Source organism: Pelodiscus sinensis, chromosome 6 (genome assembly GCF_049634645.1).
Source record: "Pelodiscus sinensis isolate JC-2024 chromosome 6, ASM4963464v1, whole genome shotgun sequence".
In the NCBI taxonomy this organism is placed as follows: domain Eukaryota; kingdom Metazoa; phylum Chordata; order Testudines; family Trionychidae; genus Pelodiscus; species Pelodiscus sinensis.
This window is the reverse complement of record NC_134716.1, coordinates 32,276,705-32,299,412: the sequence shown is the minus strand read 5'-3', so window position 1 is coordinate 32,299,412 and position 22,708 is coordinate 32,276,705. Positions and strand designations below refer to the sequence as shown.

The 22,708-nt window shown below is 44.7% G+C and overlaps 1 protein-coding gene across 7 annotated transcripts in view; it reads right to left on the bottom strand.

The window, feature by feature from the left end:
• TJP2 (tight junction protein 2) overlaps positions 1-22,708 on the bottom strand; it is a 105,514-nt gene that overhangs the window by 5,475 nt on the left and 77,331 nt on the right. For 6 of the 7 annotated variants that reach the window (XM_075931681.1, XM_006137846.4, XM_006137845.4 and 3 more), the window contains 15 exons: positions 18,312-18,415; positions 17,963-18,116; positions 16,279-16,390; positions 16,037-16,179; positions 15,068-15,134; positions 12,617-12,767; positions 9,502-9,610; positions 8,629-8,839; positions 6,789-6,976; positions 5,686-5,781; positions 5,481-5,560; positions 2,609-2,819; positions 2,031-2,131; positions 1,550-1,762; positions 905-1,015 (listed from right to left, as the gene is read on the bottom strand). In XM_075931681.1, the coding sequence (XP_075787796.1) occupies positions 905-1,015; positions 1,550-1,762; positions 2,031-2,131; positions 2,609-2,819; positions 5,481-5,560; positions 5,686-5,781; positions 6,789-6,976; positions 8,629-8,839; positions 9,502-9,610; positions 12,617-12,767; positions 15,068-15,134; positions 16,037-16,179; positions 16,279-16,390; positions 17,963-18,116; positions 18,312-18,415 (2,051 nt within the window). The remainder of the gene's footprint in view (positions 1-904; positions 1,016-1,549; positions 1,763-2,030; positions 2,132-2,608; positions 2,820-5,480; positions 5,561-5,685; positions 5,782-6,788; positions 6,977-8,628; positions 8,840-9,501; positions 9,611-12,616; positions 12,768-15,067; positions 15,135-16,036; positions 16,180-16,278; positions 16,391-17,962; positions 18,117-18,311; positions 18,416-22,708) is intronic. The other variant, XM_075931682.1, reaches the window with a different exon arrangement.

Sequence of the window (22,708 nt, the reverse complement as noted above, 5' to 3'; positions counted from 1 at the left end):
ATGAATCAGAGCACTGAGTATTTAAGTATATAGAAGCTGGGCCATTGACTTAAATAGGGACAGAACGAGTCACATCACGTTTTACATTATTCTGGAAAGAAAAGAGAAAGAACAAGAAGAATTAGAGCAAGAGGTTTTTCTGGATTATTTGGAGAGAATATTCTTCCAACCCAAGACTGTTACACAGGACACATACCTATTCTCTCTGCAATCAGCATTTCATTTACACGTACTGCAACCCAGCCCAACCGCTATTGCCTAGGCACATTTGAAAGGATGATTGTTTAACTGTCTAGTCAGTGTATTTTGTGCAACACAGACCAATGCTAGTGCCCACCTCTATGGAGAGAGCCAGAGGGCTGCAACACCCATTTTTAAGATGCTATTGGAGCACAGGTCAGCACTACTACTTAAAAAGTAATAATAATAATAATAATAATAAAAAAAAAACAAAAGAGGATTTCCTAACAGGCTGCTGCAATTCTTAACCAGCTCCCAGAGCTTATTCAATTCTAGAAGGAGGAATGACTTATGGTATGTCTAAACTTTTCTCCAACAGAGATATTCAGGAAGAACTTTGTTTTGAGCTTGGAAACGGAGCGAGAGTGCCAGAATTCCCATGGGGAAGAGTTCAGGAGAGAAATAAGTAGTTTTCCAGTTAGCCACACTGTCACCAAACCCTCTAATGAAACATGTGGTACCATTTCTAAATCTCAAAAATTCCCTTCCCAATGAGCCACCAAGCTCTTCCAACAGTTCACAGTCCTCTTTGTCAACTTCCCTTCTTTCTTACGCCCAAACTGCATTTTAACTGTCACCCTACTAGAAGAAACATAGCCCATGATGTACAGGTGGGTTCTTTAGAAAGAGGAGCTCTATCTTCAAACTGTTTTCCACATATTACCTTAGGTGGCTCGGGCTTGAATGCTGGAGGTGGGCTGGGATCTCTAAGTATCTCTCTGCTACCAGCCCTTCTCATTTGAGCTTTTGGTTCTGGGCTGGCTTTTCTTATACTCTATGAAAATATAAGAAGTTAACCACAAGAATATGCACCGGTCCTACAACTGACAGGTACTTTTTTCCCCTCTTCCCCCCCCCCCCCCATAAATGCTGGGTTTCTGTTATTCCTCTTCAGCTCATCTGATGAAGTGGGTTTTGCCCACAAAAGCTCATGATACTTATATATTTGTTAGTCTCTAAGGTGCCACAGGACTTACTCATTTTTAAGACTAACATAGCTACCCTGCTAAGAATATTCATGTAATTCTGGGCCAGTTATCACTGGTCACGTGATTGGCAATGACAAGACCACTATCACTGTGAAACTTAACATCTGCACTTTAGGTGACACTATCAATGAAACTAGAGAGTTAGACAAGGCAGCATAACTTTTATGCTAGAATTACTATACCTTTATAATTCTGTATCATAGCTACCAATGCTGCAGTTGGAATCACATATTTTCTTAGGCACCAATTACAAGAGACATTTTCTATTACTACATTACAACACACATGACTTTCAGGAAGTCACTCTTGATAACAGTTACCTCCTCTTGGTATACAGGCTCAGAAGACCGGCTAATAGAGGAAACATTTGGTTCATCTGCTGGCTCATCAAGCTCATTGTCCGTGTATGCACCTCCTTCCCCATCTGTGTCTTCCAAGTCACTGATCAAGCGGCTGTCACAGCTCAGGTAGTCAGCACCCATAGCTGTTAGATATGACATGCGATCGTCCATGTCATCATCTCCTCCTTCTAACTATAAGAGTGGAAGGATTAGGTTTGACTTATTCCCCATTTTAGTCTGCAGTAACATTTATGGTACACAACATACAAAAACCAGAAGCACATGAAACTGCCCTCTCAGGAACATGAAAACACCAATAAAAAGTTAATATGCGTGCCCTATTAGCAGCTATATGCCTTGGTTTTAATAAGAGGAGCAACATGTTATTTTTTAAAAGGGTAAACACTTTTCCAGTACTTTTTTCAGTGGCACATCCACTATGAACTGTTTGACCACATACCTTTCCTTCTGAAACCCATACTGCTTCAACTTGCTGTTGCTGAATTGTATCTTTGAGACTGCCATACCAGCTATCATTGGCTGAATTCAAGTTGATGGTAGCTGTAGACATTTAAAAAAAATATATATATATATGCATTACTATTTTCATATTTTTTTTCTATTCATTCAAAGTCCTCAGTGCACCTACTTTATCCAGTCTTTTCCATATGACAAGGTTTTGGGTGATGCAAGAAAATTATATGATCATTTTTACAAGATCATTTTCTGAAGGACAGTGTTTACACTTTTGTTGACTTGGATGGAAGGAATGTCTGAACAAATACTAGCCCTTGCATTAACTTTTTTTCCAGGAATAGTTTTATTACAGTAGTAAAGTTCAGTTTGAACATTTCTTTATAATGAAGTACATCAAGACTGTGAACTTCTAATTGTCTAATAAGGATTTTACATAAATAAAGGTTACAGTATAGATGATTTCTTATTCAGAACAATATTAATTTAGTTGCTCAAATACACGCACTCTTCCTCCTACATCCACCACTCTACTGGAAGAATTAGAAACAGATTCTTGCTTACCTGTAAAAAAATGGGAGCTAGTCTTCTTCAGCTTATTTGCTTGATCATAAAGCTTTCGGGAACTCTTGTTAGATGTAGGACTTAGCCTTTGTCTCATAGTTTTCACTCCCTGTTTACTGTCTGGGTTGAAGAAGACTACAATTGGGAACCACTGGGTATAGTTCAACATATCCACTGCTTTCGGAGTCACATCCAACAAAGCATGTTTATTCTGTTAACAAGAAGAGGATATGAAGAAAATGGAAAACCTGCTGGAGAGATAGTGCAGATGGTCTGAAATTATTAGAAGTATTCAAGTTGTAGAGACTATAAATTTGAATACAGAACCAGAACGTTGTCTGGTGAAGAGACTTTTTTAGCTTCAATGCCCAGGTCAGCCCAGTAGTTGGTAAACAAAAGTGCTGGTATGCTTCCGTCCCAACCATGGCCGTAACAGACCTAAATCTCACCCCATAATTCCACCACATGCTGTGAATACAACAGGCACTTCCCCTCTCCTTTCACATACATTTTTGGACATTCAAAAATCAAACAGTATAAGACCGTGGTATTTAATATTGGGCAATTCAGCACACCAGAGAAACATGATTACCAATGGCTGAAAGCTGAAGCTAGATAAAGACAGACATATTTAACAGAGTAATTAGCCATTGGAACAATTTATCAAGAGTCATGGTAGATTCTCCATCTCTGACCATTTTTAAATCAAGATTAGAAAAACATCCAAAAGACCAGCGCTAGGAATATTTTGTGGAAGTTTCGTGGCCTGCACTACACAGGTGGTCAGTCTGGATAAGCAGAGTGATCCCTTCTGGCCTCCTTGACTCAGATACAAACATTCTAACTCTGATATTGTGCACACCTGTTTGACTCTGCTTCCTCTTTCTCTACAGTATTCCCTTCACTCTTTCAGTATCTTCCTTTTATTTGCATATACATTTTCTTATTCCCATCCTCCCCATCTCTTTATTTTGCCCTTGCACACTCATTGTCTTCCCTCACCACAATTCTTTCCCCCGTCTTTGGGCTGCTACTCATGTTGAGTGAGTATGCAGTACACAGAGCTTACATTTTCTGCTGGTTACTGCCTCCTACCTATACTACCAAAACTTAAAGCAAATATCCTCTGTATGGACCTCATCCCATACGAACTATATTCTGGGAAAGCTTCTGCTGTGAAATCCACTTAAGTCAAGGGGAGTTTTGAATACATACCAGCCCTTGAATTATTATTTTTTTCAGGTACATAAGAACAGCCATACTGGGTCAGATCAAAGGTCCATCCAGCCCAGTATCCTGTCTGCCGACAGTGGCCAAAGCCAGGTGCTCCAGAGGGAGTGAATCGAACAGGTAATGATCAAGCGATCTCTCTCCTGCCATCCATCTCCACCCTCTGACAAACAGAAGCTAGGGACACCATTCCTTACCCATACTGGCTAATAGCCAGGGCTTGCCAAACCACGGCGAGCCCCGCTCACCAGCCGCACTGTCTGGCTGAACCCAGCTCTTCTGGGTTACAATCTACTCGCCACAGACGAGTAGATTGTATTATTTGTGGAGCGCTGCTAATAGCCATCAATGGACTTAACCTCCATGAATTTATCTAGTTCTCTTTTAAACCCTGTTATAGTCCTAGCCTTCACAACCTCCTCAGGCAAGGAGTTCCACAGATTGACTATGCGCTGTGTGAAGAAGAACTTCCTTTTATTTGTTTTAAAATAAAATAGTTTTATTACAGTAGTAAAGTTAAAAATGAACATTTCTTTATCATGAAATACATCAAGACGGTGAACTCCTAATCGTCTAATAAGGATTTTACATGAACAAAGGTTACAGTAAAGATGATTTCTTATTCAGAACAATATTAATTTAGCTGCTCAAATACACACGCTCTTCCTCCTACATCCATCACTCTATTGGAAGAAGAATTAGAACTCAATCAGAGTTTTGCCATTAACTTCAGTGGGGTCATAATTTCATCCCAGCACCTATTATTTCTTTTACCTACGGGGGTCTCTCTCCCTCAGGCATCCTGGTTGCCATCCCTGGACTCTTGAGCTCCCATGATAATCTTTAAAAGTCAGCATTTGCTGACGTTACACACACTTCTACCTATTTCCCATTTCAAGTATGTAGGCAGTAAGTGTTGTCAAATATCGACTTTTTAATGACTACAACTGGAGCTGAGGATGAAGGTAAGGGTGACCCTGGAAATAATAGGGTCTCTCTCTCACAAAGATAATTGTGGTGCAGGCAGGTATATCCGCTCTTAGCTTTAATCCAGCTGGCATGGCTAACGGTGACAAACATGTGGCAGCACAGACTTTAGCCTGTACTATCAGCTACCGTATATAACCAGAGCCCTCAGCAGGTTTATAGTGGGGCAATCACATCTTCATTACTCTTACTGCACATTCTAGCTAGCTTAAAGCTAGCATGAACATGCTTACCTGCCCTACAATTACACCTTCACTCATAGTGCACACCTACCCATAGATATAGTACAGCCAGGGTGCCATTCTGGAACATTCCAGCTCTACTCAAGCACTGGATTCTGGTGTAGTTTAAATTTAGGCAAGTCCATAATAGATTTTTTTAAAAATTTGAACATTTTAATTGGATTAATACGGGGCCAAATTCAGGGCTAACATAAGTGGGTCGGTCTCGGTCTCTCGGTCTCACTCATATATATATATATATATATAAAAAAGACTGGTTTCCCCACAGCTCTGCCTTAATTTTAAATGCATGCTAACACATTTATTTTCTTGCATATTAACATGTCGGAATTCTTTCTCCAAGTTTTTAGGAGCAAAAATAAAACAAAGACCTGCTTTTGACAGCAAATGTTTTTCAAACAGAAATACTTTACCTGCTCGATAATTTGCCTCACAGTGTTCAAACGCACGACACCAGTTGATTTCTCTGAACCTGCATCTTTAGGTTCCGTCTCTAAAATGACAACAGGTTTTTTTTTTTTCAGTTATGTAATGAGTGTTCAAAATACCATCCTCTCCTCCCCCAACATTCAATGCTGAAGAGCCAAACTGCTGAAGAAAGAGGAATGAATGACTTACTGGCAATTTGATACAGATCAGGTAAGTCGTTTGACAGCTTTTCCATTGCTAGATCCGCTATGGGACCAAATATCACCACAGGTCTCTTAAAACCAGCTGAAAAAAGAAATATTTAGAGGGAAGATCTTTACATATAAAAATCACATGGAAACAAACATGCAAAAAAGGCTCAATTTAATGTTTAAGATTAATATACAGGAATTATCTGGGGTAAGCTCCACATTATGTATTTTACACACATACACATAGCTCCCTTTCTATCTTTTGGTTCCCAGTGATTCATGCAGGACCCTTCATAATGTGAAAACCTCCTGTATGACTTGAGGGACAACATTCCCGCCCATCCTGGCTAATAGCCATTGATGGACCTATCTTCTATGAATTTATCTAACTCTTTTTTGAACCTTGTCAAAGTCCTGGTCTTCACAATATCTGGCAAGGAGTTCCACAGGTTGACAGTACGATATGTGAAGAAATACTTCCTTTTGTTTGTTTTAAACCTGCTGCCTATTACATTTCATTTGGTGATCCCAGTTCTTGTATTCTGGGAACAAGTAAATAACTTTATCTATTCTAGTCGTTATTTTATAGACCTCTATTCTTATCCCCCTTTAGTCCTCTCTTTTCCAAGCTGAAAATATGGAAACTATGTTAAAAGCAATAGGATTGCACCAGTAACTGAGTGTTGTATTTGCCCTAAAGAATCATCATTACTGGTGTCAATGAATGAGCCATTAAGAACCCAGCTAGACTTCCACATCCCAGGTTATGTTTTCAAGGCTGGCCATAAAAATACCCAAAACATAACCCATATTTTTTCTTCTGAAGTGAACAAATTTGATCTAGAAGCGAAGAGATGACAAAAATGGACTTCCAAAACACAGTGCTTCGAGTGGCACTTTTTAGAACAGAGAACATTCTATTCAGAAGTTTGCATTGTGACTTGGAGAATAGCATGTTATCATTTTCTGTTATACTTTAAATTTGGCCTAGAGTCCAGGGTGTGTCGTGCTATTTCTTATGTTGTCACATAAATGACAGTAATATTTGAGCAATAACAGGTAGCTATGAATAGGTGCTCCGTTCTGCAAACTTTCACCCACCTTCTCGCAGCAGAACTCGCTCGTAGGCTGGGAACTTTGTGCTAACAGATGCAATTGCAGTGAGATCTTCACGACTCTTTCTCAGATTCTTTTTCACTGCAGATCGTTGCCCACGCATTCTCCAGAAATCTGCCCTGTCACTTGAGCCATCTCTTTGGGAATTCTGAACACTGGCCATCTGCTCAGCTCTGAAAGAAACACCGGGGAATCAATTTGAAACATGTAATAAAAGGAAAACATGCCACTCTAAAGGAATACAAGATATGAATTTGTATCTACAGTGGAGAACTCGGAAGGTGAGCAATCGTGGTGGGGCATCCAGGGATTCTTGCTCTGAAGAAGGCAGAGATGCTCTGACTTGCCCCAGCTTGAAGGTTTGTTGTGCACGAATCAATCCATTGGCTGCTAAGTCAACTGACAAACGTAATGTATGCCAAGGAGCTGCTCAAGGAACAGGCCGTGTAGATGGAAATGGAAAGCGAGGAAATAATACATCATGAGGAACAAATTGCCTAATGACCACTTCCAGTTCTCCATTATCTCTTCCTCAGACACCTCAAATTGAGTCCAGAAAGCCCCCTTGCTCAGATCACTATAAGTAGTAGTAGACTAAAATGCACTACATAGGAAAGGCAAATCAAGCAGGACATCCCATGACTTTGCAGTATAACTTCCATAACTTTAGGAACTTTTGTACAGGAGAATTGAGGGTTTTTTTAAAAAATAAAACTGTGATATGTCTTCCATATAGTCACTTAGATACAACTTTACTGCACTCTTAAATTCTTCATAAAACCACACCACATAACAAAGCACTTTTTAAAAAATCTGAATTAACTTGGGTTTGTGAAAACAAACATTTTTTGGGTGCTAAAAGTCCCACAATAGTTCAGTCACCCTTAGAACTTCAAATAATACAATTAAAACAGTCTACACACTAAAACACTTTCCCTAAGAACATGCAGCATACAAAAAAGTATTAGAGGCTTTTTCTGTAGCCCTCATCACTGTAATACCTGAGTGGCTTTCATACTAGGGATGTAGAATCCCATTTAAAATGGTAAACATACAGTTTAACCGGTTAACTGGTTAACCAGTCCACTGTGATGTGAGCAGGGGGAGCTGCTAGAGTGGCATGGCAGGCCTGGCCGGGCGGGGCCCACTGCACCACATCACAGGTGGCAGCTGCTCCAGCTGGGTGGGATATTGGTTACCCCTTTATATACCTATCTCATGTGCTAATTAATTATCTTGCTCTCCCCTTTAATTTCAGGTTGAAATGTATTAATTCCCATTTTTCAGATGGCGAACAAAAGTATGGCGAAAGATCTCACAGGAAGTCTACAGGAGAGCTGGGATTAGAGATCCAGATCTCACAAGTCTGTGCTCTAGATATTCCCTGCAATGCCATCTTTGCTTAGCTATTACTGACCAGTTCCATCGTTTAAAAGTGAATTGAGCATGCACTACTGTTATGAATGGGATTGCTTGAAAGAGACAATTATAGAATACTAGAACTGGAAGAGACTTTAAGGGGTCATCAAGTCCAGTCTCCTGCCCTCACAGCTGGACCAACCACCATACTGACCATCACTGACAGGCGTTTATCTAGTCTGCTCTTAAATATCTCTAATGACAGCCTCCCTAGACAATGTATTCCAGTGTTTAACCACCCTGACAGTTAGGAAGTTTTTCCTAATGTCATTGTGGCCACGTTCTTTCCCCTCTTTCCTCTCCCAAATGGGTTATATAAATGGTTAATGAGGTGATACTAAAAAGTGAGTTGGGTAAAAAAACCCTCATTTTAAATTTTGGATCAGAGGGTGAGAAATCAGTGTACCTGCTTTTATTTGGAATGATGCCCTTTTCCAGTTCATTTCCAATTCTCACCGCCAGCCAGTTACCAAGTTTGCCATCGTACAGTGTATCAACTACTCGGAAGATCTCCCCTCTGGTGAATGCCAAACTCTGTGGAGATTCCTTCTCACATTCAAAATGACTCCTTATGAAAAATGAATCCCCTCTGCCACAAGCCATTATGTCTCTATACACTGAAAGACAAGATATCATACAGTTGAACTTGATTGCTAAATAGTGATCCCATACCACCAATAGCCTTCTATAGCAGAACAAGGTATTTTACTCACCTGCACTTCAAGCCTAGTATCTTAAATACTTTAAGGTTAGTGAAGAAGAAATTAAACTGTTATTCTAACCACCTCTGTGCAATTTCTCCCCTTCACCGTAAGGGTGGGAAAGAAAAGGTGGACTGTTCCCTGTGCCAACCCATCCTTGTATTCCTTAAAAGCTCTTCCACCCCCACCCCTCCTTCCATCTAGTTCGCTCTGGAACTTGCCAACATGGTTGCTTTAGTCAGTCAATGGAAGTGAGGGATGCACTGCAGTACAGACACAAAACTGTTTTCCCTGCCACAGGGTCTTTGTCTGCAGAATTCCCAACCATTAACAGCACAGGGAACTTATTTTGAACTGAGATTCCTCATGCAGTCCTGCCAGCTCTCTCTCTCCTGCACACACTCCACATATATAGTAGATGAAGGCAATTAAGAAGTATTTTAAAAAGTGAGCATGAGAAAGATCAATAATATTGTCCCCAGCAAAACACAGCTGAGTTGAAGGGCCCACTGTTCTTTTCAGTGCCCATCAGTGAATCATAACAAAACATTGTCACACCTTTGGTGCCAGGGACCTACCGTCATATTTGCTCTGAGCCAAAATGGTCACAATTTCCCCCTTGGGAATTTCTAATAGGTAGAGAACAGCATCCTCCCGGACAATGCCTCTAAAATCCTGTGTATTTACCTAAAGCAAAAGAAAAGATTTAAGGAAAAGTTAGTCTAATACAGGCAGTCCCTGGGTTACATGCAAGATAGGGACTGTAGGTTTGTTCTTAAGTTGAATTTGTACGTAACTCGGAACTGGCTCCAGATTCAGCCGCTGCTGCTGAAACTGACCAGGGGCTGACTACAGGAAGCCCGGAGGCAGAGTTGCTCTGCCCCCAGCTTCCTGGAATCAGCCACTGATCAATTTCAACAGCAGCTGAATCTGGAGCCTGGGACAGAACAGCTGGGGCGCTGCCGGGTAGGTCCCCCCAGGACCAACCCGGCAGCACCCCAGCTGCTCTACCCCAGGCGTCCACAACAAAAGCCTGGTCTGCTGGGGGGGGGGGGGGGCGCGCACTAGTTGCGCCCCCCCCCCCCAGCAGACCAGGGAGACCCGGAGCAAAGCCGCGGAGGCGGCGGGGTCCCGCGCCTCCAAGGCTTTGCTCCGGGTGCCCCTGGTCTGCTGGGGGGAGGGTCCCCAGCAGACCAGGGACACCCAGAGCAAAGCTGCAGAGGCGGCAGGGTCCCGCGCCTCCAAGGCTTTGCTCCGGACCCCCCCAGCGGACCAGGGACACCCAGAGCAGCTTTTCTCACCCCGGAGGATGCGGTGGCGGGACCACTGCGCGTCTGAGTGGTCCCGCCACCCGCGAGTTCTGGGGCGAGAAAAGCCCCGTTTGTAAGTGCGGATCCGACATAAGTCGGATCCGCGTAACTCGGGGACTGCCTGTACATTCCTAGAAGAGGAAAGGAAGAGGCTGTTTTATTATCATTTAAAAACCATCACCAATATAGAGGTTTATTGCAAAGTACACGATGGGAGGTATGGAGAAGATAGACTGCCTATAACTAAGAGTGACATCCTGAGAGCGCCCTGCTGTTAGGGGCACTCTGTGAACAGCTATCAAATACCTGAACATGAGCACAGATGGCTAACGTGCATAATAAAGGCCCATTTCCAATTAAGGTTATATTTATTTTCACATAGAATGCCCTGTAGTTATATATCTTCTGTAGTTAAAATCCCACCTATTCCAAGAATACTGTTGAGTAAGTCAACGTTTCTCAAACTGAGGTCCCTAGACCCCTAGTGGTCCATGAGGGAAACTCCAAGGGGTCCGTGGCCCCGCTGATCAACTCTTCCCCCACTCTCCCAGTTCTTCCTGTGGCCCACAGCAAATGCAGGCTGCCCACCTGCTTTGGTTCCACACAGCCTCCAGAAGCGGCTGCCAGGTCTCTACACCTCCAGGTACAGGGGAGACCAGGGAGGCTCTGTGTGCGGAGCCCTGCCTGAGTGCCAGCTCTGCGGTTCCTACTGGCCATGAAGCATGGCCAATGGGAGCTGCAGAGGTGGCACACAGAGCCTCCCCAGTCGCCCCTACACCTAGGGCCTGCAGAGACCTTATAGATGCTTCTGGGAGCTGAAGTAAGCGTCACCCTGCATCAAAAACTCTCTCCTGGATCCCACACCTCTCACCTAGGCACCTCAATCCCTAGTCTCACCACAGAGCCTGAATTCCCAGCCAGAGCTCTCACCCACCATCATGCCAATTGCCCACCCCAGCCTGAAGTCTCCTCCCACATCCCAAACCCCTCTTTCCCAGCCCCACTCCAGAGCCCACACTACCCTTTCACCCCAAACTCCTGACATCCCTGTGAAAATGAGTGAGCAACAGAGGGAGGAGGGACGAAGGGGCAGGGTCTTAGAGAAGGAGCAAGGAGGGTCCCAAATATTTTTAAATCAAAATGGGGGTCCTTGGGTTGCTAAAGGTTGAGAACAGCTATGCTAAGTGATCCAAGAACTTCAAGTAATTAGATGCACTAGTGTGCTCCAATTCATCACAAGGTTGTATGCTAGTATCAGTATCATCCAGACACTGTCTGGTCACCTAGACTTGGTCTACACAAGGCCAGACAAGTTGGCTTAATGTACACAACTCTAGCTATGAAATGTGTAGCTGGAGTCGACTTTCCTTAAGCGGAGCCTTGGTAGCATCCATACTACGGGAGTCTGACAGCAGCAAAACACTCCCATCAGCTTCCGTTACTCCTTGCAATAAAGAGGAGTACTGGATGTCAGCAGGAGCTGCCCTCAGCATTCAATTTATGCATCTATACTACACCCGCTAAATCTAATGCCAGAAGAACACCCTCCGGAGTGCCCCTAGAGTTGTGAGCACAGCATGGCTTTCTGTGGTTGCCTCTCCACTTCCCACACCCTCCCTCTTTCCCCTGTGTGTCTCAGTTGTTTATTTGGACATGAAAGCGAGGTCCATTCCCTTGGAACAATTATGAGTGCAGGAGCTCCCAGGGCTAGGTGTTTGGGCTAATCAGAGTCTAACTGCAGGAGGAAAAACGAGACAGGAAAGGAGAATCTACACTTCAGAAAGGATTTACTATTTCAAAATCTGCCCATGCCAGCAGTTGGTTGGAGAGAGGAAAACACAAGAAGCAGGAAAAAGAGGGACTGAGACAGACCCCGCTGAAGTCAGTTCAAATCTTTACTGACTTCAGAGCACTTTGGGATCAGGCCCAAACTCAGGAGGATGACATGACAGACAGAAAGAGGAGAGCCGCAATAGAAGAGGGGGGTGGGTGGGTGTGTCTGTGTATAAAGGTAGGGAGGAAATATTGAGGTCACAAAGACAAAACCTAAATGGATGAAGAGGCTCTGTGGTCTGGTCTCTGAGCTGGAGGGTGGAGAAGTCACTACTGAGTGTATCCACTTCCATCTTTAGGCATTCATGTTGTGTAACATTTATACCAACTATTTCTCCTACTGAATTTTACTTCTGCTGTTGAAATTTAATAAGAATTCAGATTAACAAAAAATCATGCTCCTAGGCAGTGTGGCCTTGTCCCTAGGAATAAAGTAGCACAGATTTTATGGTTTTTCAATACTGATTAAAGTAAAGAAAGCAATTTCTTTCACATGGTATCAAGGAACAAGCAGTGTTAGTTGCAGGATTGAACATTTTTACACTGATACCTTCAGAATCTGATCTCCTTCCTGCAGCCCCTCCTGTTCAGCTGAAGTGCCTTCTTGAATTCCAGCAACAAATATCCCTACATCATTCCCACCTGCCAGCCGGAGACCCACACTATCTCCTTTCTTGAACTTTATCATCTTCGTATTAGGACTAGAGCATTCACATGCAGAAAGAGAGGAAAAAAAAGGAGCCCAATATTATGCATATGACATCAATTATTTGTAGGAAGTAAAGCTTGCTGTCACTCCCTCTATGGTACTTCCATGGACCCATCACTGTACTATCTGAGCATCAGCCTTTTTTGTACATTTCCTCACGGTACCCCTGTGAGGCAGGGTAGCGTTATTATCCCCACTGCACAGATGGGGAACTGAGGTATAGAGAGGCTATGTGACTTGCCCCAGGTTACGGAGAATGACTGTGGTATAACTGGGAATTGAATCCAGGCCTTTTCAGTCCTTAGCTAGCACCGTAAGCACTAGACCATTTGCCTCACAGAAAGAGCTGCTTTAAAGGAGACGAATTTCAATGAATTATGAGTAATCACACAGATTTTTTCCTCTTCACATTATGCAGAATGCAGTGTACTATCTACCAGGTAATTAATAAGAGAGTCAGAGAAGATGGAAGTTTTCAGACTCTCTTCTGCTGGCAGCGTGTCAAGAATGCCCAATTGGTAAATAAAACCAAACCTCTCTTCTTCCAAGGAGACTAGGAAGTAATGGAGTAAGTTCAGTTTTTTCTTTGCCAGAAATGCTGGATGACCTTTAAATACTTGGAGGACACTGCCTTTCTGTTATGATTCACTCAACATACCAGTCAGCACCTGGACCATTAATTCTCTTCAACTGAACCAGAACTAAACGCTGATGTATCAATATGTATCCATATCTGTAATACACAGGACTTGACTCTGAGACAGCCTTTCAAGAGGTTAACCAGTTCTCAGATTGTTAAACCCACTCTCTGCTGGAGCTACGGAATAAACAGATCTCAGATTCCCCTTCTTTAGGGCTTACTCCTGCACTCCAAATTGCCAACTGATTTATTACTGTGTCCCCAACACCAGCCCATTTCCCCATTTCATAATTTACATAAAGAAAAGAAGGTGTCCAGGTTGTATTCCGATAAACCACCTTACTGATTTCAGCTATCGGGTTCTAGAAAGTCTTAAGCGCAAAAGATCAACATTATCGCCTTTAATTTGAGAGGAGATTAAAATATCAGGTGCCAGGTGAACAGACATTCTGTTCCTACTTTTCATTATGCAGATTCCATAGCTGCATAGAGTACATGTAACACCGATGGGCAGAATCGAACCTGGGACTTATGGAGCTTAGTGCATGGGCCTCTACTGCATGAGCTAAAAGTTCATAATATTGTCTAAGTGGTCTCATTGTCACTAGATGGGACAATACACCACATCCAGTAGGTGTGTGGATTACATACACTAACCAAGGATTTAGAGAATACATATTTATTGCAAAAACCTCCAGCTTGTGCATGCACAACTGTGGCATGGGTCTGTGCAAAAGAAGGCATGCACACACAATCACCCAAGGCCTTAATTTACAATGATCCAGCCTCTAACATTTTTTTCCAAAGTTATCATGCCCTTTTTATAGATTATGTTTCTCTTTGTAGCTCATATTTTTGGATATTAGAGACCATAGTTTACAACAGAAGAGGAGGTCCAAGGCCCATGCACAAAGATATATTTGCAAGTGAAATTACTGTGATCGTACATGCAAATTGCAAAGGAAGGTGGTATTTAACTACAGGTGGAACCTCTCTGGTCCAGAAACATCCATGGTCCGGCAGGATTTTCCTGGATCAAAGAGCCCAGTGGCAGGGAGCGATCCAGGCCCCGGTGGCATCCTGCCGCTCCAGAGCAGCATTGGAGCCCCACCACCTCAACAACCTCAGAGTAGTGGAGCCCCAGTGACCCTGGGCAGGCTGTGGAGCCAGGAGTCTGGCAGTGGGGGGTTGGGAAGCCCTACGTCCAAGAGGGGAGCTCTTCTGGGTCTGCTGACGGACCCTGGGAGAGTCCAGAGTTAGTCAGCACAGGGGCGGAATTAACCTCCTTTCATCTGGCAAGCTCCCTCTTTTGGGACCGGTCAGGTCCCCAGGGTGCCGGACCAGGAGGTCCAACCTGTAGCAGCATTTATGATCCCTCAGTCTATAAAATCAGAGACTGTACATATAAATACAGGGGCATGTATCTACTGCACATATATTAGGCCTCCTTTTTAGAACTAAATTGATCTTAGATGTTATGTTGTTAGTCAGCTATTTAACACAGAAACCAAGTTATCTTTTCTTGGCATAAGACTATTTAGGGGAAAACCTCTACAAATGCATGAAGAAACCAGCCCAAAGCAGCAGCAACAACAAAAATATGGATAGATGGCGAGAAAAAAAAAACACAACAGATTTTGAAAGAAGCATACCCGTATATTGCTTCATCTTCAGGACTAGGCTGAAGAAAAGTTCTTGGGGCAACTTTTGGTTGAGACACTGTATGTAAAAACCAGAAAATTATCTAACTGGATGAAACAAGACACAAAAGAATGAAAGCTTTTCAGTTAAAGGCAGCAATTACAACAATATCAAATACGCCACCAAAGAGTGCAGCTCTGCAGTATCCAAAGTAAAAAGCAGCTAAAGGATAAATGTCAAGGCAGTGAATTAATTTATGATCTCAGACTCATCTCCTAGTCAAGCATGTAATCCTTCTAAAATGGGTTCCCTCCCCCAGTTTTATCGGTCAGGAACCGGTTATTCAATATCTTGCTCCAATTGTCCTCTTTTAGGTGTCCCCAAAAGCCAGTCAGCCTGCCAATCAAGGACGTTGGATGTGAGTTCCCTCTGAGCCCATCAGAGCCAACTGTAAATCAGCTGGGGAAGATGTGGATAAGAGAGGCCTTCAGAGCCTACCTTCCTGGGAGATAACAGAGCCAGGATTTTGTCAGTACAATTATATAGATTCACTTCTGAAGATAAAGAGCACTCAGCTACATTTAACCTTCGTGCTTATCTTTAGCTCTCTCCCCTCTTCTCTTTTCAATGGAATAAAGACTTGGTTATTTAGTTCTTTATTATAGATAAGAAAAAACTTAGGCAGCTCTGCACAGGAATTGCCATGCCAAATCAGACCCATGGTCCATCTAGTCCAACATCTCATCTCTGACAGTGGTTAGGACCAGGTGAGGAAAATGCAAAACATCCTGTAATGAACAATTATGGAATCATCGGAAAGGCCCCAGGAAAAATGTTTTCCTAACACCTTCCAGTCAGTGTTTGGCTTAATTCCTGAAGCACAAGGGTTTATACCCTTTGGAATTTCCCTCTCCCCCATCTAACAGGTTTTATTTGCAGGGGGGAAAAAAAAAACTCAAATGGGACATTTTAGCTCTGACCTGACAGGTCCTCTTTGTACTTTGGTTCTTTGTTTGTGTCAGCGGCCATGACAGCGACAGCAGCAGCTATCTCACTGGTTGATTTAAAAGGTGTGGGCGTTGCTCCCATCTTCGACAACCTGTTTGGTGGATCCTCGTTTGTACTTAATAAAAAGAACAATCAATTGAAAACATTAAAACAAAAACTTGGTCCACATTAAAATGTTTTCTTTAGTACGAAAAAGAAGAGTAGCGCTTCTTACTTTGGCTTTTCCTTTAGTTTTTCATTAGACGAATGAGAGTCAAAGTCAGAGTGATGCAACTTTTGGTCCTCTTGAGGGGAACTTGATCGGTTTGACTCAATTTCGGAAATATCTAGTGAGAACAAGAGTACAGCAAGTCTGATAAGAGATAGGTCTTCAATTTCATTGCACATTTATTCACATCTGCTTACTGGGGCATCTCAAGATACAAAAGTGTTAAATACTTATACATTCTGTTCCTCTCTGGAAAAAAAAAAAAAAAAGATTTGACTGTGTCTGGGGATAGGAGGAGAATTGACCTGCACCTCTTAAAGCTTATATGTCACACAAAATATTTAGGGGAGGTGTTTTCTTGTTTGTTTTTTTCACAACAGAAATTCCAAGGAGTAATCAAAATCAAGTTAAACTTTTCCCAACTAGTATTAATATCCTACATGTTTGAGCTCTTGCTAGAAACACCTCCCCCAACCATATAGAGGTCTATCTTTATTGTCCTAGAAATGAGAGAAATGTAAAAATGAAGATAGTGGTTGCCCAGAACTGAAACTGAATCTTACACAGAAAAAAAGGTTAAATGAAAAAAAAAATGGCCTGTATCATTTCCCTCCCCATCCTCTCCTTTGAAAGTGCAGAGGGTTCACTGTTAAACAACATGAAGCTGAGCTGTTAAATGCCTTTCAAAGAGAGACAATCAATTTTTCCTATAGCCCACAAATCCAGGCCACAGTGCCAGTCTCATTCTCTGAAGAAAATGCTCCAAGAAGCTGCACTGAATATTCTCACACCAGAGACACACTTCTTGAATCAATTAACAGCATCATGTTTCCTTCCAGTGAGGCACCAGCACCTTCCCCAGTGCAAGTTATGCTGAGAGGGACTATTCATATGAAAAAGATCCAGGAAGCTGCTATGAGAAGGCTAAGCTGGATCCCCCAGGACTGCTGAGTCCATAACTGAGTCCTTCCCTAAAAAGCTGGGAGAAGTGTCCTGGGGGGTGGGGTGGGGGGGGGGGGGGAAGGAGTAGAGAAACTAAAATTGAGCTCATCCCATCATTGTCATGGTTTGGGATTTGAATTAAAATGACTCTCCTTCTAGTCACAGAGGAGTTGTTGTTTAGTCAACATTACTCATGAATCAGCTAGAAACATCACTGAATGACACAAGACCGGGCCTTCCGCAGAACAGCTGCAATACAGGAACCAATCAAAGGTGGCACTTGCATTACCCCTGTGAAAAACACTGTATACAAACAGCTTCACATGCTGTTTATACATGAAGTAGAATTGATATTACCTTTTAGCCCAGGAGTGGGGAACCTAAGGCCCACAGCCAGATGTGGCCCCCGTCTTGCCTGGATCTGGACCCCAAAGATCAGGGCTCCCCTCCTTCCACAGCATTGGGGAGACCGTGCTGGGTCTCCAGCCTCCCTACCATTCTCCTGTGGGGCTGAAGCACACAAAATCTTCTAGCTTGGGTTCCCCCCCCCCCAAGGCTCTGATGTGCGAGGGGGAAGTGGGGAGTGTCTTTCTCCTTTTCCGTTGGAGTCATGTCAGTGAGGGTCTGCTTTCGGTTTTGATTTTTTGGCTTCTCACTTGTGTGCAGCCCTAATTGATTTTTCTGTGGGTCAGAGGCCCCCAACCCAAAAAAGGTTCCACACTTCTATTTTAGCCCTAAGACTCCTCACCTTCTATTTCCGAGTCACTGTCATGCAACGAAGGGATATTGAGTAGTGTCTGTTTTCTGTCCCTCATCACTACCAACTGGAGTTTTCCTCGTGATCTTTCAATCAATTTTCGGGCATCAGCTAATGACATATTCTCTGTCACTGTTCCATTAATCTGTACATTTAAGGCAGAAGTACTATTATAAGCAAACAATTAAGAACACAAATGGTAATAACAAGTCATCTCAAAGCTGGTATCTCCTTTCCAGTTAGCAGATTTTCTAGTTAGGTTTTCAAAAAACACCTCAGCCCAGAAAGAAGAATTGCAACAAATACATGCAGCTTCACCATGCCTTTGTCCACAACACACCTTGAGTATTATGTCTCCTTCATATAGATTACCATCTTTTGTTGCCAGGCCAGTACTGGTCATTTCTTTTATGAAAATCTGACTTCCAAGTCGAAGACCATACTCTAGAAAATGAAGAAAAAAATCCACAGCCTGTAATTTCGCAAAACGAATAAGTGTTTATATCTAATAACTATGCTGAATACACAATCACATGCAACTAGGAATGTAATAGTGTAAGTTGATTAACCAATAAGCAAAAGCTTCTAGGTTAATGCTATAGACTTCATGTATTCCTCCCCCCACCGCCGCCAGTAAATTTTTTAGCAGGCTGGCCAGCAGCCCGGCTCAGTCTTGGCTTGCGCCAGGTCCAGGTCCAGAGCCCCCGCTGTAGCTCTGTAAACTAAATAAAAAGTGTATTAGGAGCTAGGTGGGCAGGAATCCCAGCTCAGTTCTGACTTGCGTCAGGTCTGGGAGCTCAACTCCCACCCAGACAGGGGCTGCTGCCACCCCGTGCTGCTGCCTCTGTATCAGAGGCAGCAGCACAGCGCAACAAGCAGCCAGTGTGCAAGGGGAGCTGGTTTTTAAACTGACTCCCCTCACTGACCAGCTCCCTCTTGGCACCCCGCATTGCTGCCTCTGATTCAGAGGCAGCAGTGCAGAGTGGCGGGGGCTCCTTGAGAGTGGGGCTGGAGCCTGGCCCCTGGGTACAATAGAATACTTGAGTAACCATCAAGAATTCATGAGGTTAATCGACTATTCAATTAACCAATAATTAACATCCCTACATGCAACATAGCACATTATTGTAAAAGGGTACCAAGCCCCTTAAGAGGTAACACAGTGAGACATAAGGATGGGACATCAGTTCTACACTCCCAACTATCTCACATTTCACTTTCGTAATGACAAGTTTTTGTACCTAATGGTCCAGATTCTGTCCTGTGCCACATTCTGGGAGTGCAGGAGGCTGGGAAGGGCAGCAGGGGCATCTCAGGGTGAAACTTATGGCTCCCCCATTCTCAAACAGCAGTGGCTCCAGATACGGCCATGTTAGTTGCACTAACTCATGGTAACTTATCGGGGTGGCCCAAAGGATTACTGCGGAGAGGGAGAAGTGATGCAGGGGGGCCAACAGAGGGCAGTCCTCCCCACTGACCACAGCAGTGGCAGGCAGCTCCACTCTGCCCCATCTCCCAGCTTGCTGCGCTTGGCTTCACCATAGAAACAGGAAGCAGAGTGCTCCAGCCTCAGGGCGCTCCACTTCCCACCACCGTGCAAAGTGGAGCACAGCAGGTTGGGAGAGGGCAGCAGGGTGGGAGAGGAGCAGAACAGGCTCCTGATGCCACAGTAAGTGCAGGAGCAACCCCTGCTGCCACTTGGCGCCAGGACTCCCAGCGCTAGGCTTATGTTGCTCAAGGCAGAGGGCTCTGGGCAAAGGAGCAGAGAGGAGGCACAGCAGGGGCAGGGCTTGGTGGAAAGAGTGTAGCGAGGGCAAAGCTGAGGTGGGGCCTGTAGCGAGTAGGGATGTTGGCATATAGTCGAGTAAACAATTAAGCAGGCTCCCCACGAGCACTGGATCCGCCTACCCCCTGCCACGCTCCTGCCTCTGATAGGGCAGAGGCTGGTCCAGAGCAGCAGTCCTCATCGAGGGGCAGGGGGAAGAACCCGAGCTCCCTGTGGACAGAGGCTGCAGCTGCTGACTCCACAGGATGGCAAGCAGAAAGTCTGTGAGGGGAGCTGATTTTTAAATTGGCTCCCCTTGCGGACCAGCTCCCACCTGCCACCTTGTGCTGCAGCCTCTGACCCAGAGGGCTCCCCAAGAGTGGAGTCGGAGCACACTGGCTGCCAGGCCCACCCCCAAGGGCTATCAAATAGTTGTGTAAGATTTCATGCTGTTACAGGACTATTCAATTACACAAACGCTACCATCCCTAAGTAGCAAGAGGCTCCATGCCCAGGTCTCTGGGGGGATGATTGCCTCAGTCCCTAGGGATGGCCCTGATAGGCTCTGGAGCATGTCTACCCTTCCCAGGGTTTCATCACTGCACAGACTGATCCCCCAGGGGTCGATTTAGCAGGTCTAGTGAAGATCAGCTAAATCCACCACCAATCGCTCTCTTGGAACGAGAAGCATAAGGGAAGTTGACAGAAGAAACTCTCCTGTCAACCCGCAGCAGTGGAGACCCCCTCGGTAGCTTGACCTAAAGCACGTCAACTCCACCTATAGTATTCACATAGCTGGAGTTGTGTCAATTAGGTCAGCTTTGCCCCATAGTATAGACCTGCTCTCAGAGACAATCATATCTGAGGAATGGAGCCAGGGTCTCTCCTCTGCCCAGATACATCCCCTATAACTTGCTACAGGGAGGGAGTTGGTTCCTCTGACTTCATATCAGCCTAGTCCCATTTCCAGTGGCAGTCTCAGCAGGACAGCTACATCTAGATTCGAGCACAGCTCCAGCAGCGCAGAGGGTCCAAAACTGCTGTATTCTATTTTTAAAAAGCAAAATAACAGTTTTGAAAGCAGCCTGTTCTAGAATTGCCAAATGAAGCTTTTCTCTAGTTTTAACACTATCACGTACAGAACAGGTTGCTACAGCTTGGAATAGGTTTGGTGCTTCCGTACCGCCCGTTTATCTAGCTACAAACTCCTTAAGTAAAGCAACTAAGCAGATTTTCTCTACTTACTAGTGATGTTCAATAGCGTGTAACTGAATAATTGTATAACTGCATCAAAAGTTAGCAGTTACATGATTATTCAATAGTCCTCCGGAGCAGAGCTGGCAGCCAGTGTGTGCCCAGGCCCACTCCTGGGGAGCCCTCTGCCACTCTGCACTGCTGCCTCTGATAGAGAGGCAGCAGTGTGGGGTGGCAGCAGCCCCTGTCCACAGGGACCCTGAGATTCCTGCTGACAGAGGCTGCAATGGAATCCCATGGAGCAGTCTCTGTCCAATGCAAACCTGGGCCCGGCGCCTCCCCTGTGCTCTCTGCTGTTGCCTCTGATAGAGGCAGCAACGCGCAGGGGAGGGGGAAGGGATAGGCAGAGACGGTGCTCATGGGGAGCCAGCTCCCTCCAAGCACTGGCTCCTTCCTGGCCACCCCATGTCCTGCCACTGTTGGAGATAGCAAAGGGGGACAGGCAGCATCGGCTCCCGCTGTGTCCCCCTCCCCCACTGCTGCCTCAGATAGAAAGGCAGCAGCATGGGTGGGGAAGGTGGGAGGCAGCTCAGCGGGAGCCAATATGCGTGGGAAGCTGCTCCTCCTCACCCTCTGTGCTACTGCCTCTCTATCAGAGGCTGCAGTGCAGGGGTGAGGGTGGGGGCAGGCAGCTCCATGGGATCCGGTGCTTGTGGGGAGCCAGCTTAAAAGCCAGCTCCTCGCGGGCACTGGCTCCTCCCCCACCCCTGCTGCCTCTCATACAGCAAGGGGTGGAAGGGAGAGGATGAAGAAGAGTGCATATAGTTGACAGGCTTAACCAATAAACCCACATTTATCGGTTAATCATGTAGTGGACTACATGATGCCATCCCTACTATGTGCACAATACATATCTTCACGTGCTTTTTGTAAACTTGTATGATCCTGTCATTTACAACATTATTTTTTATAAAACAAAACATCAGCCTCCCCCCCCCCCAATCAGTGCTACTGAGATAGATGCAGTGGTGTGTTCCAGATATAGAAGAATGGGTTTCCCCCCGTGGAGAGATCATGTACAATATGCCAAGTGCCCCCAAGAGCAGATTTCTATAAAACCCAGGAAAACAGGATTTATGAAGTGAAATGCTGACACCAAGCAATGTAAAGTTAAGTTTTGTTCTACCACATATATATTTTTGTGGCACTGTCAAGATCACCCCTCTCCCCACGCCCTCCAAAGCTTTGTCGAAAGTTTACTTTTTAATTACTCTTTAATGACGAATGAGCCAGTTCCAGTTTGAACTAGAACCTCATTCCCAAACCTGAACCATTACAGGTGCGTGTATCCATTTCACCCAAATGACCCTTTTGTAAGCCCCGTCCCCCCCTTCCAATAAAGCAAATACAGGCAGTCCCCGAGTTACGCGGATCCGACTTATGTCGGATCCGCAGTTACGAACGGGGCCCTCCCTCTCCCTGGTCTCCAGCAGACCAGGGAGAAGAAGCAAAGCGGCGGAACACGCAGACCAGGGGGGACGGGGAGCAAAGCAGAGCAAAGCCGCAGAGCACGCGGGCAGCCCAAATGCGTCTGGGCTGTCCGCTGCCCGCGTGTTCCGCCACTTTGCTCCCCGTCCCCCTGGTCTGCAGACCAGGGGGACGGGGAGCAAAGCAGAGCAAAGCCGCGGAGCCTGGGGTTCTTAAGTTGAATCTGTATGTAAGTCAGAACTAGCGTCCAGATTCAGCCGCTGTTGAAACTTATCAGTTTCAGCAGCGGC